Raw genomic sequence first — 18,088 nt, forward strand, 5'->3', positions numbered from 1 at the left:
AAATCGTAAATGGACACTAGTGACTAGATCAGGAAAGAAATCTGCATGTGACCCAATTAATCCAATCTGCTTGCACTTAAGGTGGAAGAAGAAATGTTTTTCGGACTGTTCATGTACCCTATTCTGAAGTTTTCTGCCTGTGGACTACTATTCAGCTCTTTTTACATGAGAAATATTTAAATGAAAGACTTCTCTAGAAGGCTATAAAAGATAAAAGTAGTCCTTAAACACAAATGTGCTAATAACATTTGGCAAGAGACCTATCATCCACAAGACACTGAGGAGGGGAAAAAGATGGTGGGAACCTTGTGCGGCACCATGTAGTCTCTTAAGGCTCAGTCACAAAATGCAACACAAGGTCTTGTAAGAGACAACTGACAGAGCTGAGATGGGAGCAAACTAGGGCAAGAATCTTAGGTTATTCTCTGTGCCGTTTGCTTCTCTCAGGAGGCAACAGTTACCTTAGAAAAAAATCTGCCTAAAGCTTACTTAGACTTACTTACTTCTTTCTTTGGTTCCAGGAAATAAGAAGGTTTTCTAGTCAGGGGGAACACAAAGGAGGAACTTTACTGTTAGTACAGTCACTCACACACACTTACCTCTTTCTGTCGTGTTTTTTTAAGGGTTGGAAGTAGAGGATGGGAAACATGCTCAGCTGTGAACTGGATTGTCCATTACATCCATCTCGTTTTCTTCCTCCTTTATGCTTCAGGCTGTTTATTCTCTCTGGGAACTTTGTGAGTGGCTAAAGGAGAGTGAGGGTAATGTGAAGCTCCTTACCCTGACCCAAGCAAATGAATGGGTTGGTCACTTCTCTCACTGCTTCCCCCCACCCCCTTCCTGTTGGCAAATTGGTCATCGTGAAAATTAAGTTGGTTTGAGTTGAGAAATAGATCCATTTCTTGTTTTAAAGGATTTGTCACTTGCTAGTCAAGTTTTGGTATGTGTTCAAGGTTCCGAATATTGTAAGTGGGTATGAAGTTTACTTTTTCAGGCACATACCGCGCTATTTATTTAAAATTGTTTTGAGACATTCTTGTAAGTGTTTACTCATGGTAAAATAGTTGCAGAAAGAACTCTTATACAAATTTGAAAAGCTGTTTGTATTCCCTGGGTGAATTTGTATTCATTGTTTTGTGCCCGATTCCTGTTCTTTATGTATGGCCCTCCTAGTACTAGAATAATGTGCTTTACTTGCAGAGCCTTAGTCAGTCTAATTATCCTTAGGAAGGACTGAAGGTTCAGTTATTTTGAATGACACAGCTATTTAGGGCCCTTCTTTTTAAGAAATTTTATCTGGATTTGACTTCGTGATCCGAGAAGTTTCATTGTCCACAGAACAAGTAATGGCAATAGTTTTATGAACTGCATGAAGTCTTCACCCCACTGGGTTTTAATTGAACGCAAATTACCCAAAGCTCAATTTGCTTTTACAGAAAGTATTTTGTAATATGTTGGATTTCAAATTGAGTGTACTGACTCTAGATGCTGTAGCTGATGTTTTGTGCATTCCAAAAAAGAGCACATCTCTGCACAAAACTGTCTTAATATTCTGAAAAAATCACTCTGCAAAATGCAAATCCCTAGTGAGGCGTTGTGGTAATGACAGAAATATCTATCAAGACAATTCAATGAACTGCTCCTGCTTTATTTTCCTTCCATAGTGGCATATTGAAGCTGTTTGTTAGCACAGACAAATTTAGGTTGGAAGGGACCTCTGGTGGTCATCTGGTCCAGCCTCCCGCTCAAAGCATGTTCAACTAGATCAGGTAAATTTTCCCTTGTATCTAATTTAAATTTTCTGTTTCCCAAATTGTGTTCGTTGCTTTTTGTCCTCTGACTCTGCACCTCTGAGAAGAGTCTGGCTCCATCATTTCTGCACCCTCTGACTGTAATTGTAACTGTAGACAGCACTAAGGTCTCCCAGGAGCTTTCTCTTCTCCAGGCTAAACAAACCCAGTTCCCTTAGGCTCTCATGCATCCTGTGCTTCAGCTCCCTGACCGTCTTGGTGGCCTGCCACTGGACTTGCCCCAGCATGTCCGTGTCTTTCTGTTATTTGGGACACTGAAACCAGACACAGTAACCCAGATACAGTCTTACCAGTGGTGAGTAGAGAAGACTAAACAGTTCTCTTGACCTGCTGGCTACGCTCTTGTTAATTTAGCCCAGTACGCACTTGGCCTTTTTTGTCACAAGCAATATTGCTGACTTGTGTTCAGCTTGTTGTCCATTGGCGGTCCTTCTCTGCAGAGCTGCTCCCCAGCAGTCAACCCCCAGCCTGTACTACTGAGTGGGATTATTCCCTCCCAGATGCAGGACTTTGCATTTTGCATTGGTGATCCTCATGAGGTTCCTGTCAGTCCCTTTCTCCAGCTTGTCCAGGTCCCTCTGAGTAGCAATCTGCCCTCCAGCCTCTTGACTGTCCTCCTATAATCCATAAGCTTGCTACAAGTGCACTCCATTTCACTGTCTGGCTCTTTAAGGAAGATAAACCTGTTAGCCCAATATCAGTCTCGGGGTACTGCTGGTACCCAGCTGCCATCTGGACTTTGTATTGATGATATAACCCTTTGAGCCTGGTGGTCCAGCCATTTCTCCATCCAGATTTTCACGGCAGTGTTCACCCTAAGCTGCTGAGGCTGGTCATCTTTGGTATTTACTATTTTTGAGCTACAAAAGCTATATTCAATCTGAGGAGCCTGGGTTTGATACCTTTGTACACTTACAGGCATCTGTGTAGAAGTGAACATAGATTCTCTTCTTTCTGTTCAAGAGAAGCTCGGTGTTGACTTGTAGTTGGCCAGCAAAGACCGGGGAAGGAATGGGAGGGAATGTGTTGGCCTTGTCTGATGGGGCAGTGATACTGGATTTTAAAGGAAGCTTCTGTAAGTGTGAGTGGCTCGTCTTGGGAACAGTGACGAGGCAGAGATCCTGTAAATAAGAAAGTAATCTGTATAAAATTAAAAGATGCGCTAAAAGCCTGCAGTCTCTATTAATGCATTTTGTATCCACAGGTATATATTTATTTAGGTGCAAGATGTCTGCCCTGAGGCTGATTTCTAACAGAACCTCCCAGCAGGCCTTGTCTAACTCCGATTACACCTGGGAGTACGAGTACTATGAGTATGGACCTGTGTCGTTTGAAGGCCTGAAGGCTCATAAATGTAAGTTCAATAGAGATACATTTTATTGCAGCTGGGCTTGCCCATCTTAATGTTCCTACTCTTCATTTGTAACTGATTATTGTACAAAAATATATCTTCTAATTTTTTGGATTCTCAGCAATTAGAGTTATTACTCTGTTTATTATTATCATTATTTATGAGTCTATGTCTTTTTATTGACTGCTTTTCTTGTGCATGAGAGAACTATGGATTTCTTGTCTGTGGTAGAAATTTGTCAATACTGAGGAACAGTTTATAACAGCAACTACAGCTACTGCTGCTTCTGGTGACTACTTGGTATGGTCCGTTTTGCTCTGTTCTTGTTTCTGTTAATGCTAAAAGGGCGGTGGTGGGCAGCCTTACTGCTTTTGGTTTTCTTCATAGAAAATAAATTTAAGGCTATAAAAAACTTAAAAGAAGAAATTTCTCTTTCTGGATAAACTTTTATCATTGGGACTTTGTAGCAGGAGAGTGCTAAATTGAGCATTCTGCTAATACTGGAGATATCTTACAGTAGAAGTAACAAGTGGAGGACACGAACCAGAGAGATGAAAACCATGGGTAGGAATTGAGAGAGAATTTAGGTAGGACAAGCTAGTACAGCTGGACTACCATTTATCTGAAGTCTAGGCAAACGTTTTCACTTTTATGAAATATCTTTTTTTGGAGGAGCCGGGGAGAAGATGAGTGTGTGTGTGTGTGTGTGGGGGAAGTAACAGAGACTAACTCAGATTACTGTATGTGTTTTGCAAGCACTTTGCCAAAGAGAAGCGAATCATTCCATTTCTTTGTTTCTGAGCTGGATACGCTGTAAGAAGGTTTGAGCACCAGTCTCCAAAGTCTTGGGGAAAGGTCTCCATCTGGTGCTGGAGCACTGGTCCGGGGTGGGATACCTACTTTCGGCCTCATTCATCATGATGAGGATTCAGATTGAGAAAGAGGAGTGCTTGCAGTGGCTATCAGTAGTCCAGAAAGGCTGATCTCCCTTGGCTCTGCCCAGTCAGGAGGTTTTGGGGACTCTGTAAGGGTCAGAAGAAACTTGTTGAAATACTTAATACTTTTAAAAGAACTAGAGCAGAAGTTGCTTTTTAGCCTGAATTGTACTTTACCTTCCCCCTCCTACCCCCCCCCCAAGTCTGCTTATTACTGTCTGTATTTTTACAACTGTTAGGTACTTAAAAAATGTAGGTTAGCTTTTTTTATGTTTCTAATTTATATTCCATTATTCCACTTAATCAGAGGCCAAACCTGATTACAAAGACTACTGATTACAAAGATTAGCTGTGGCGTTACGTACATGTCTGTGTTTTAGCTCGTTGTGTCAGAGAGTGAGACAAGAAAAAAAATACAAATGATCGTTACCTCTGGATTGGGGAAGGTTTAGTGACATCAAAATGATTGCCATGCTAAGCGTGGCAGCTCAGCTTTGCTATGTGACTGTGCTGTTTATAGAGCAGAAGGGTTCTGACAACTGTAATTGTATGGGACAGAAGAAACAGCTGCTCTTCAGGTGGAGCTTGATGTACATATGAAAGAGAGATTAATAGTAGTATTGAATCAGTGATCTAGGAAGTCCCTTCTGGACTTTTTTTTCTTTTTTTTTTTTTTAACTGATAGATTGGAGCTGGCTCTGTTTACTCTGGTGTTACAGCATGCATTCTCAGTGGGCTGCATTTAATTTAGTAAAGGAACGGTCTATGTCTGTGCTGTGTATGTCATGATATTTCTTGACATTGCATGTTCTTGATACGTTTCTTTTTCTAGCTATTTCCAGCTGAGTTGAGACTGTCAAGGAATGTGGAGGCAACATGGTCAGACATTTAACTTCACTGAAATCCTAACCTGGAGAGGAAGGAGCAGAGATTACACTGGATTATATTAGAAGGGAGACAATGAATGTTGGCAAATCTTCGTTTTTTTGATTCATTGGCTTTTTGTTTTGGCCACATAAGAATCTTAAATCTCGTAGCCTTTGGCACAGCTGCAAGTAGGCTTATTTTAAGCTTCTGCTAACAAAGATAAATTTTGTAGAGGTAGGTGTCAAAAATGGTGAGGTTGGAGCTTTGTAGACATACTACCACTTGGAAATACTCTGTCTCCTTCAGGTGTGCTATTATAACTTTTTAGTAATGATATGGAGTTCAAATCAGTATTATAAGCTGGGGTGAAAGCAATGAGGGAGGCTGCTTCAGTGATGTGGCTTACAGTGTAGAGTTAAAACAGCTCATATACAGTTGGCTCAGCTGTATACTGTGCGGTTGTACTGTAGGCTGTAATGAAGCCAAAGGGATAAATAGCCTGACCAGTTGGTGGGGAGTTGTGTGGTGGGAGGAGAAAATGTTAGTGGTTCCACTCTGTTTAGAAAACACCAGCTCATCCAGTCCAAGTACTGAAAATCAGAAGTGGCTGAGTAGGGCATGTGTTTCTGCGCTGCTCTGAGAGCAGGAAGCACAGTTATGGTGGGATGGTCTTTGAATGCTGTTGGATATATAAAAGAAAAAAAGATGGCAAAACCAGAGAAGGGATGTTAATGAATGCCTGTAACTTATGTTGGAGAATTTACAGGGGAATGGACTCCAGTTTTGGTGATGCAGGCTGGCAGTAATAGTTGGCTAGCTGTAAAATATCACTGGCACCTTCTTAACATTAGAGGTGTATGTGTTAGGTGTTTTTTTTTTTTTAAATAATTTATTTCTGATACACAAGGTATTTTACCCAACATGAAGGCACTGTTTTGACCCATAAGGTAAGATGAATTTCACAAGAGAAAGTTGGAGGCCACTTTCAGGTGAATGTTGATGTAATTAATTGTAGACAAATGGAAGTTCCTACTATTTAATGTATATACAAAGCAATTCGGAAGCCTGTTTTCTGAAAGCAAAGTAAAATTTATGCAAAGTTACCTGTGAAGAAAAATATTAATAAAACAATCTAATACACAAAACCACATTTCTTGGAGGGGTGGGAGAGGGGGAGAAGTGGAGGTTGGGAGAAGATGAGGTGTTCAAATGCCACAGTGACTTTTCAGATATGACTCAAAAAAAAAAAAAATTGTTGTTTTACAAGCAAAATATATGTTCTGCCTAAGGAGAGGTAATGAAGGCAGGAACTAGAAATCAGAAAATCCAGAAAAGGAGGCACCTGATGTTTTGTAAATTAAAACTTTAGAGAGTAAATAGAGAAAGATAGCTAGGAGATATCTGACTGGCAGAGATATGAAGAAAATCCTTTTTTGTGCCTTTAGAACAGAGGAAACCTCAGTAATATTAGGGAGAGGTAAAATAGGTAGGAATGATCAGGGGAGTCAGAACTGCTGCCAGGATGTTATGAGTCTGTTAGGAAGGAAAGGAAGGCTGATATTGCAACTTGGGAAGGTCACGGGATACCTTCCCAATCTACTTGTAACTTGGGACAGTATTGTAAATGTAGTCCTACATACCATCTTTTTTGAATAAATGTTTTATGCACTGTTTATTTTGAATAATTTTTTAGAAGTTAGTAGCTTTCAATAATTTACACTTAAATGAGTGAGACTTAAATACTGAAGAGAACTCAGGCCACCTGCTTTAGTTTTAAACAAATCCAAAGAATGTAACTGACAGAGCAGAGGGTTGGAAGTGTGTCAGGAGCCACAATAAAGCAAGGAAGATGTAGCTTTAGGCTCAGTAAACTTAGGAATTCTGTTGGAGCAGAGGGAACACCAAATAAACAACAAGACAGGCTTGTTCTTTAGACTGAACATTTGGAAAGAATTTTTCACAGAAAGAGTGGTCGGGCATTGGAATAGGCTGCGCAGGGAGGTGGTTGAGTCACCATCCCTGGATGTGTTTAAGAGCTGTTTAGATGTGGTGTTGGGGGATATGGTGTAAGGGAGAACTTTGTAGAGTGGGGTAGATGGTTGGACTCGATGATCCCAAGGGTCTCTTCCAACCTAGACAATTCTATGATTCAGCACACAATTCTGGCAGGTATGATTTTTTTGTGGGGAGTGATATATCAGAATCTTGATTTTTATTCCCTCCCCTTAATTTTTTTTCTTAGTTATAGAATCCTAGAATGGTTTAGGTTGGAAGGGACCATAAAGATCATTGAGTTCCAACCCCCCTGCTATGGGCAGGGACACCTTCCACTCAGCCAGGTTGCTCAAAGCCCTATCCAGCCTGGCCTTAAACACTTCCAGGAATGGGGCATCCACAGCTTCTCTGGGCAACCTGTTCCAGTGCCTCACCACCCTCACAGTGAAAAATTTCTTCCAAATATAATTTCTTCCTAGTTGATGAATTATATTTTGCAGCTTGATCAATATAATTTACGTGCATATTTTTTAGACATCTTACTTAACCAGAATGTGAAGTCTGATCATCAATGCAGTTGCATATCATTGAAGCATGTTTGACTAATTGGTAGGTAATAGTAGCTGTAAATGGTTAAGTGGTAATTTTTTTTAATGGGAGTATTTCTTTTTATATGAAATTTTCAGGTATTACAAAGTCCAGTGGGATGGTAGATAATCACGAGCTATTGTGTATTAGTAGGGCCAAACATAAGATGTGTCTTGAACCACTGAATACAGGCTATATTTACAGAATGATTCTGAAAATAATTTAGGGCTCATAATGCGTGGAATTACAGAAATAAATTCATACTGGTATGCTTTAAGCAAAAAAGAGTATTACAGACTCCCTCCGCCCACCCCCCCATCATGGAAACCTACACTCGAACCACCCTCTAGTTACTGTACAAAGGGTGTTGAGAGGGGGAGATGTGGCAGAGGAGAGATGGAATAAACATTGCAGTGAGAGACTTGAAACTTAACCTCCTTAGCTTACCAGGAAAAGGGATTAAGGAGTGACTTGATTGTGATAAAGTATTTTCACAGGGAGAAAATCTCAAGTTGCAGCAGGCACTTAGACTTCGCAGAGGAAGAGCAAATGGTTTGAATTGATTTCCAGTTTCCAGATCTGCCTTTTAACATGAAGATATTTCGCGATGGGAGTGCGATTTAACTGTTGGGGTCAAGCACCAGTCAGGATAGCTCATTCCTTGTTTTCTGGTGTTTTTAGTTAGTCCTGTAGGAGATTCAACATGGTGGCTGAAGTTCTGTGCTGTGCCTGCTGCACTGAGTCAGACAGATCAGCATGTAGCTTTACAGCCAGCAAGGATCATTGAGGTTCAGTAGTAGGTGTGTAAGGAGACGTTAAGGGTAAAGTGAAAATCTGTCCTGACTGAGACTTCCCTCTGGCATGTTTGTATGTTAATTTTTTTTGAACTTTTACAGTGGAAGTTTTGAGTATTTGCATAAACAAAAAATAACTAACTCAAATGACAGGTGAAAAAGCACCTGTATACTGTGGGTCCTGGGTCAGGTCATATTTTGGATTGGTGCTCTGTAACTCTGGGCCATCCTTATCAATTGATTGTTCTTTGGAAATATGTTTGTCCCACTTGTACCTCTCTTAATCAAGTTCCTGGAGGCTTTGAGCTTCCTTCAGGAGTAACTGTGCGTCAACTTTGAAGGCATAAGTGGACATGGATTTGTTTTAGGTAGACTGTTGATTTATCTATGGGTCTATTTGCTATAGATGAGAGCAGTAGGTACATTTTATGCACACAGGCAAAACCCCACGTTCTTCCCAGTTGCTTCTATATTTGGCTATTGCATTGGTGTTTTCCTTTTAATTAACTGGTGGTTTGACTTTTTTCTGTCCAAGTCTGTTTGCCTCCTCTGACATTGTATTTCAGTTTTCTGTATGCAAGTTGGAAACCCAAATCAAAAAGTAGTCAGAAATGTATTGTGTATGTTGGTTATTGATATTTGTTGAGATCACAGATAAGACTATTTGCTGTTCTATTTATTTCTGAACTCTCTATCTTACCACTGAAAGAAACCTATTGTGTCAAACAAATCCATCAAAACCTAGAAACGTAATGGTCTCGGGCAGAAATAATTTAAAATAGCAGTTCAGTTCTACAGGGACAGAGGTTATTGCCGAAAATCAAGTAATCCTCTCCTCTGAGTTCTAGCACCGAAGTTCTTTCCAAAGCAATGCTTGGACATGGGCCAGGCATCACAAAGGGAGCTGCTCTTTTTTTACTAACGAAGAGAATTCAGTGTCTTCCCTCTTTCATCTTGTTTCTTGTTTGTCCGGACATCAGTAAAATTTAGGCTAGAAATGAGAGTTTCGACACAGCTTTCTGTATAAAAATAGATAAAAGAAAACTGGTTGTTCTTCCTCTTTGCAATCCAGGAATAAGGCACAAAGTCTTTTGGCATTTGCAGCCATGCTATATGTGGAAGGGAACTTTATGCAAGCGCAAGTGAAATACTGATCATCTTATTTTCTCTTTTTTTTCACCAGATTCCATTGTTATTGGATTTTGGGTTGGTCTTGCGGTTTTTGTCATTTTCATGTTTTTTGTACTGACCCTGCTGACGAAGACAGGAGCACCACATCAAGAGTGAGTCTGAAAACTGGAATAACAAATGTAGCCTGCTAAGTGGTGTGCCTATTCTTTTACAACCCCCAAACAAGCAGTGACAGTGCTGACATTGCACTGGCTCAGCACCACCTTTGTCTACTCCATTCTTATGAAAGAGTGCCCTCTATCATTGTTTCAAATAATCTTTGTTCCAAGTGCTTTTAGGAGACCAGTTCTGTAGAATTTACTAATGTGTTCCCTATTTAGCAAATAGTCAGTGGGCATGCAGTAAGAAGGCAATAGCTGCATGTATGCATTTTCATGCGAAAAGGGAGGTGGGGGGTAGGCTGCCAAACAGGTGGCTTTAGGTTATTGTTTTGCAAATTAATGGGGTCATTCTAGGTAGGCTTACGTTATGACGGAGTGGAACACAGAAATGTGAATATTGATGGAGTATATACAAATAAAATGCAGTGCAGATGTTAAATTAAGGAAGTCTGAAGTCTGGAGGGTTTCCATGTGTTTGTGCATTCAAGTCCAAAAAGTAGATATTGGTAGTATTTACAAGATCTTCCCTTAACCTTGTGACTCCCCAGAGTGTCTTAGTTTCTGCTGAGAAATTCCAGTAGATGCTGAAATACAGATCAGCCCACATTTAACACCAGAGTCCCCCGGAAGTCACAAACTAATCTTTTTTTTTTTCTTGTGCTTTCCAGCTGATAAGTATGTGCAGACCATGCCTTGCCTCAACTGTTTATCTGCATTTGTGCAGCATGCAGGCTGTCGGTGTCCTTTCCTCTGAGAAAAGTTTGAACCCGCATCTCCTCTCAGGCTTGCATGGCATAAAGTAGAAATAAAAAGCCTCTCTGAAGAGTGAGATTGCAGGCAGGTAGCGATGATGAGAAGCTGATTGTGAAAGGCAATTGTTAGTGCTTATCACTTTCTAAAGCAGCCTGCCTATTTCTGTCTATTGAGGGCCCTTTGCTATTTAGTCATATGTAGACTAGGTCTGAAACTTCATGTAATAGCACATCTCTAGAGGCAGGGACATATTAGGGAGGACATATGTCTATCGTGAGCCTCTTCCATGCTCCTAAATTGTTGCTTCTGTGAGAAGGAAGTAGAGGCAGAAGAATTCAGCTTCCCGGAACTGACTCACTGAATTTCATAGCTGGTATTTTTGCCTCCCTTACAGACTGTCATAAAATAGCCAGACTTGGCTCCCAAATCTATTTAAAGTCCTTGTAAGTGATGGTGTGCTGCCTCTTTTCCCTGGAGATCTTGTTTCTTAGCTGAGCATCTAAGTCTGTATCCCACATGAATAATATAAGATGCGAAGAAGTGATGAAGTCAAAAGTACAACAAAGAGAATTTGATAGGGATATTTGTCAAAAGCTTGTATACTTGTAAAAAGGTACTTTCAGGTACCAGAGGGTTGCTTGGAATCTCCCACTGTGTTTCTGCTTGCTTTATCAATTTTCTTGGAACAGGTTGCCTAGGGCATTTGTGAAACCTCCATTTTTGATCAACTGCCACAACCAGATAACCTGATCTGAATTAAGAGTTGGCCTTGCCTTGATCAGGGCATTAGGCTAGAGACATCCGGAAGTCTCTTCCAGTCTAAACCTTAATACGATTTTTCTTCAGTTGCTGAAAAGAGTCCAGTTATTCCTTTCTGTATTTGTTTTAAACTTCCATTCCTTTCTGTATTTGTTTTAAACTTCCTTTGCAAGTTTGGGAGCTGTGTGCTTGAATGCTTGCCTGCTTATTAAGTATGCTGAGTTGGCACCCTTAAAAATTTGAACACTATTTTTTGAGATTTGGTAACCCAATGTGTATGGTACTGGAATACGCTAAGGGCAGTGAATACTGTTGTTTTCTGTTACTTCTGATACACACGTGTAAAAACTGGAGAATGTAAACACCTACCTGTAAAACCAGTGCAGACTGGTTTTAGTTTGCCTGTATCTTCTGTCTTTATCCCTGACTGGATTCTTCATGACTCATCATTTCATTAATGGGCTGTCTTGCAGCCCTCCTTTAGAAATAGATGTTAATGGGGTTCCTAGGTCTTGAGAGAAAGCCAGTCTGATTGATGGACGTGTCTCTGACTTTAGTAAGTCAATTTGGCTGTTCTTTAAAGTACCATTAACTTGAGAGATAAGTGTAGCTGGCATAAGATGGATGGGTCCAAAGTAGAATACTCTGATTTCTCTAGTAGTATGCTTTTCTTGGCTCAATAGAAAGGGGTATGATAGCATGTACTTTTCAACAATTGTACAAGATGTGCAGAATTGGCTACGTTCTTGAACCAGAAGAAAAGGGTCAGGATATGGACTGAGACAGGTAGGAATTTATTTAGTTATGGAAATAGTGCCTGTTGCACTTTGTTTGCTTGCATTATTAGTATGTGTAGAATTATTAGCTCGTGTGACAAAAAAATTGTGTTGACAATCTTTCCGAATTCCTGCCTGAAAAGTACTCTCATTCATCACTCAGGAGAAGTTAGCATGCTGTGTTTGTTTCTGCATTTAAGTGTCCTTAAAAATGCATTTGTGCAACAAATGCATGTGTTCATATAACCTATCACCTATCAATACAAAATATTGGCTGGTGTAATCTCAAAGCTTCATGCAGCTATTGAGGAAGGTTGTACAATTAGTTGCACTAAAGGTGAAATGACTGATTATATTTTTGTTGTTGTTGTTTTGTTAAGAAATCGGTTGGTTTCAGTTAAGGATTCTGGGGTGAAATCCAGTTGAAGAAATGCAGATTCACTGAAACAAAAGCTCCTTCTACAGATAGATGTATGTGTTTGCTGAAAACTTATTCAGGGAGGTTTCTCGGGTTCAGGGTAGCACTTCTGGATTGGCACTAAGGATCTGTTTAGATCCCCCAAATTCCTTTTGGGATGCCAAACCCTGCTGTTTTGGAGGATTTGATACTTACTCCTTTCCATGATTTGCCAAGTACTCCGGGTCACTTCGGGGATTGTTGAGAGAAGGGGCGTTTTAAGAGGAATCTCAAGCGTCAATACACCACCAGTATGCTCCTGTTAGAAGGGTATACTGGGCAAAACAGTCTGTACCCTGACAGTGCACTCAAGTCCAGAGCTTAATACTAAATCCATCAGACCAGAACCCTGCATAGCAGGTTGGAAGATTGCCAGAAAAGGGAGCTTGGGTTAGTTCATTGGCAACTGCTTGTTTTGAGTGGTTTTCAGTATGTGCGATGCTCAGTGTCTGGCATTCACCTTCCTGCTCTGTTGTTGGCATCTCCTGGGACTCAGAGGGTCCTATTGGCCCAAATATTGCAAAAGGGATTTGATTGTCCAGGTGGTTGTGCTCCCTTCCACAGTAAAACTGGGATTTCTGAGGCTGCTTTTCTTATTTTGAGTGTTCTGAAAAGATACAGACTGAGGTATATTTGCATACCGTAATGAGCAAGACTGCCAATTTCTAGTCTAGTTTAAAAAAAAAAAAAAATAAAATTCCTCCCCAAAATACAGTGTTTGTGAATTTCAGAATCCAAAAATATCATTGTGTCTTAGATCATGTGTTCCTTGCTCATGAGCACAGGATTATTCTGTTGTATGTCCTCAACATTCTGAATCTTCTATTCTTCCATTTAGAGCAGGTTGCCATTGCCGGTCTTGTGTGCCCTTCTGTACAGTCAGCCTTTGCTTCTTCATAGCTCACTGGATTATAAAGCACTTCCCACACCCATGAACTAGTTTTACTTCTCTAATGGATGCGTTTTAAGCTTTCTTCCAAAGTCACTTCTTCCTAGGCTTATAATGATTGTCTGTCTTTCTGTGCTTATTTGCCACCTCCTCTGTCTGTGCCACAATACTACATAGAAACTCTTGGTGGCAGATTTGCAAAACTGTATATGCAACTTAAATTCAGAGTGGCGCTTTCTGTTACATTCTAAATATATAAATGTCAGAAGGCTGCCACAGTATTACTCCAGTTTGTTTGCCTTCTGGTGTCTATACAGTAGATTATTACTTAGTTACTGGTCTGTCTTGCATCAATGTAAACTTTATGCTGCCACATGCTTCACGTCAAAATGCAGAATGAGCCAATACATTTTTGACAAAGTAGAGGACTGCTTTTATTTGAACTGATTTTGTTAGGACAGAGTTCTCGTATCATGTAATGGAAGTAAAAAAGCTCATCTTTAAGATGAGCTGTGACTGAAAGACTAATGGTAGGTATTTTCTGAACTTGAAGGTTTTAGGGGTAGATTTTTGAAGGTGCCATCTGAGGCTTTCAAAAGCATGTAGGCTCTTACCTCCTACTGCAGGCTTGAGGGAATTCAATTATAATGTTTCTCTGAAAATCTCTCTTAAGTGCTGTGTGTACCTTTAGGAGACCAACTACCTGGCTCCAGTGCCATTTGCTACATGTTCGCATCTAATCAGTATGATTTAATTCTTACTTAACAAAACTTATATTCTGAGAATGTTCTGAATTTTTCCACTATTCATCCTCTGAATACCTCTGCTGCCTTTCAGATGCAAATAACTTGCATTTTGTGATGATAGCATATACGTTCCGTCTAACAAAGAATGTGTTACTGTCTGTAAAACTTGCATCTAGCTTGAGCTTGCCTCACTCCCAGCTGTTCGTGGCTCCTGCACGAGTCCATGCAGATTGGAGCTGGTTTGAGCTAACACTTCTAGAAAACTCCAAGGAAGATGTTAAGATGTCTTTCCTGGGCTATGTGTCTGAATTGTTAAGACTGCCAGTCTTTATAGCAGTCTTTAGTTTCCTCTCTCCTGATTTGGAAATCTGAATGTCTTTGGTCAGTGGAAAAGATGGTTTGATGTCCGGACAACCAACCACTCAAATTACGCCTTTGGTGACAGCAGTGCTGCCTGTGTCTCGGAAACACTTTCTCTGTCAAAGATTTTTCTCAGTGTTCTATAAGCCATTTTTAAAAACTGGTTACTACTTGATATCAAGAGGAAATACTGAAGAGTATTTCTAAACTCATTCAGTGAGCTGATTATTAAAGTATATTGATTACTAGAAGTGCCATTTAAGAGTGCTGGCATTGATAACTTATTCCCATGGAAAATTATGACAAATCAAGACTTAATATAGCTTTAGCAGCAAATAATAAATAGTGCTGGCTTTTAAAGTCTGTTGTAGGGTTTCTGTTCTTCCTGATCATAATTGTTGCTGAAACCCAATTTGCTTTTAAAGAACTCAGATAGTTCTACTTTTGTGCTTACTGTATTTTTCTTTTTCCTCCTTAGCAATGCAGAACCCTCTGAAAAAAGATTTCGCATGAATAGCTTTGTGGCAGATTTTGGAAGACCTCTAGAGTCAGAGAGGGTCTTTTCTCGTCAAGTAGCTGAAGAATCCCGGTCGCTTTTCCATTTCTGTATTAATGAAGTGGAACATTTGGACAAAGCGAAGCAAAGTCAGAAAGTTCCAGGTCTGGAGAGCAATATTCACTTCCAGGAAGTTCCCAGGAGCAGTGGAATGTTTGAGGAGGATCTTACAAAGTTTAACATTCCTAACTTTGTGAACACTGAGCAGAACTCTTCACTAGGTGAGGATGATCTCCTCATCTCAGAGCCACCAATCATTTTAGAAAGCAAATCGGTCATGCAGTCTTCCCATCGGATCCTTGACTGAGAAGTCTTATACTTTAAGGTAAACATTCCTGTTACTGCCCAGTTTGAAGCCTTTCTTGGCCTTCTGGTATTTTGGTAGAAGGCATTTCAGACCTGTGCTTTTTATTGTATGTAAGACTGGCTGTGCTGACAGAGCTCTGCTTAGACTAAAGTAAAACACTGAATGCACTATTCTGATGCCTTTTGTAGGCTAAACCTTTTGCCCAGCATTGTTTTTGCTTTCTGATTTTGTTTTGTTTGGGTTTTTTTTTTGTCTTTAAATCACTGCTTATGTCCAGTTCTGAAGGATACCATAATAATTTGCAGGGACTGTGAAGGCTGAAGTGTAGCATTGGGAGGTGTGTGAAAACTCCTCAGCCAAGAAAAGCGTAAACCTCAAGCTAAGACTGAAGCAAAGAATAAAACAGGCAGCCCCTGGGGAGGTTCTGCAGCTTCTGCCGCTCCCAAAAAGGACACCTGAAACTGGGCAGCACAATGGCTATCTGCTTGGCATTAACTTCAGCTTCTGATTCCTAACTGCTTGTCGGTGCAGGTTAAACCCAACTTACAAATCTTACAGAGGGAATATGTTTCATGTTAAATTGTTTGGTTACTGTGTTTACAAAATGCTACCACCACCTGCTGTTGAGTAAAAACAAATTGGTGCCTGCAATTATAGTACTTTAGCATGATAATCCAACAGGTGCCCAGTGATGACTGGAATTAGTATTCTACACACAAACAGTAATTCAGTAATTTGATTTTCCTTTTTTTTTTTCTTTTTTTAATTGCTGATGCAAACTTCCAGTTTGGTTAAGTGCAGGATGAAGTACGTAAATCACAGGAAATTGGATAAAAACTATTCTTTTGCCAATAGAGTTACTATATGCAAATGGTGGTGGTATGTTAAGCTGGTGTTATGCTTTGCTTATAGGCTTAAAGCTTTTTGGCTCTATAAACAGTGCTTTCTTGACTAGTGGGCCAGTGAAAGGCTAGCAGGCTTTGACTTGTTGGGAGGACCAGCTCCAAAGGCATAGCTGAGCTGCACTTGCTCCATCTTTTTGTACTCAGTTGGGATGGTGTTGCAACCACAGCTGTTGTCCCAGGGAAAGGTTTGTTAAGGGATTGAACAGTTGTAATTTCAACCTTAAAGCTTATTTTTTAGAGAAGGAAGAAGGTTCTTAACCTTAGCCCGTACTTGAATCATGTTTCAGCTTTCTTCACGAGATGAGTAACTAACAGTCAAGTGGTTTTAGGGCAAGCACATAGGATGCAGAGGAACCAGATTCAAATCTTTTGCTGGACTGGAAGTAAGAGTGCTCTGCAGGAAGTTCTTAACTGACATGAAACTAGTGGATTCAAGATACCGTGCCTGACTGGCTTTTCTTGAAACTAACCTGCTTTGTATACAGCGTGTTTGTGTCAGAGTGAAAATGTAGCAATGGCCTGCTGATACGTTCTTCAGATGCTTAATGCTGATGAATTCATTCTTCCTTCACCTGACAAATAGAAAAAATAACAAATGGGTTGTGCTTTTAAAGAATACAAGGAGTGGGGGAAACCTCCTTTATTTTCATCTCCTGTGCCCTTATTATAAACCACTTATACCTAAATTTCCTGCTTTTAAAATGTAATTCTTGCTCTGCTTCCTAGTGTTTAAAGTAATGGAATTATACTTAAAGCAAAGCAGGGACTGTTTAAAACTAGCAGATAATTGTTGCAAATAGTTCCCAAGAGACGACTGAAGTGAACCCCATTATAAATGAGCATAGCTGCACAGGTTGCAACGTAGGTCTCCAGTATGCTGCTTCAGGTGCAGAAACGACCTCTTTTTACAGTAAGTACTTGACAACAAGCAAGTATGAAAGCTGTAGCTAGGAACTTTCCTTTTCTCTTCTCAAATTAAGAAATTTGGGAAATCTGCCTTCTGAATGTGGCAACTGCTTCCTGCTGAGGCACCTCCAACAACTGTTAGCTATCTAATTAATGGTTGAGCTTTGTCTGAACTGAAGCTCAATATTGTTCTTACTAACAAGCTCTGGGATTTCTACTAACTGTGGCTCTTATAGCCTATTTCTAGACGAGTGAGTTGCCTTCAGTGATGTTTGATCTATTTTTTTTTTTCTTTGCCATTCTTGAAAACAGAAATGCAACTTAAATGAGGGAAAAATCTTTGTAGATCCATCTCCTCTGCAATCAAGCAATGAAGCTTATTTCTAAAGCATTTAAAACTAGGTTTCAAAATAATACAGGTCTGGCTTTAGAAAAAGAAAAGTTAGCTGTTCCCAGTGGGCTGACCTAAGCTTTTCTTCTGCCACTGTAAATCTTTGTGGCTTTTGCTTAGGTGCATAACTTCTACTTTGGGGAGAAAGGAGAAGTATTCCTGTGTATGGATGCTGGTGACACATAATGCCTAGATGAAAGGTATTTACTAAAATGATGAAGGGATAACATAATTCGAATGTGTTGTAAGTTAAGTCGGTATTCTTAGTGTCCTTCTACAGCATGTATTAATCCTGTAAAGGTATTTCAGTATCTGGTTCCTGCTTCTGTTCTTCCCTGACGTCTCTGCTCTTTCTATCTTCTCCCCCTTCTGTCTTTAAAGTCTTTCACACTGCTTTTTACAGAAGAATAACCTGGCAGTCTCCACTGCACAGCTCACACATGACTTCAGAAGCACTGTGGCAGCAATACAGTCTGATTCAGATTTTTCCTCTGCAGTAGAGCAGAGTCAAAGGCAAATACAAAAACTTTCTGCAGTCTTCAAAAGCAGTTATTTTAAAGCTGTTCGTTCTTTCTTTTTCCTTTTTAAGAACTAATAGGCATGGTGTTTTGCCTCAGGAAAGGGAATTGGTATAATAACCAGCTTTGTAT

The 18,088-nt window shown here is 40.0% G+C and overlaps 1 protein-coding gene across 1 annotated transcript; it reads left to right on the plus strand.

Annotated features, from left to right (window-relative positions):
* Positions 1-1,689: 1,689 nt before the first annotated feature.
* On the plus strand, positions 1,690-15,402 carry MRAP2 (melanocortin 2 receptor accessory protein 2). Its single transcript, XM_009887474.1, has 4 exons — positions 1,690-1,769; positions 3,032-3,165; positions 9,525-9,624; positions 14,852-15,402. Exons 2-4 carry the CDS (start codon positions 3,039-3,041, stop codon positions 15,234-15,236), a joined length of 612 nt encoding a protein of 203 aa, XP_009885776.1. The 5' UTR covers positions 1,690-1,769; positions 3,032-3,038; the 3' UTR covers positions 15,237-15,402.
* Positions 15,403-18,088: the final 2,686 nt, after the last annotated feature.

The sequence above is a fragment of the Charadrius vociferus genome, unplaced genomic scaffold (genome assembly GCF_000708025.1).
Source record: "Charadrius vociferus isolate BGI_N301 unplaced genomic scaffold, ASM70802v2 scaffold185, whole genome shotgun sequence".
NCBI classification, from domain to species: Eukaryota; Metazoa; Chordata; class Aves; order Charadriiformes; family Charadriidae; genus Charadrius; species Charadrius vociferus.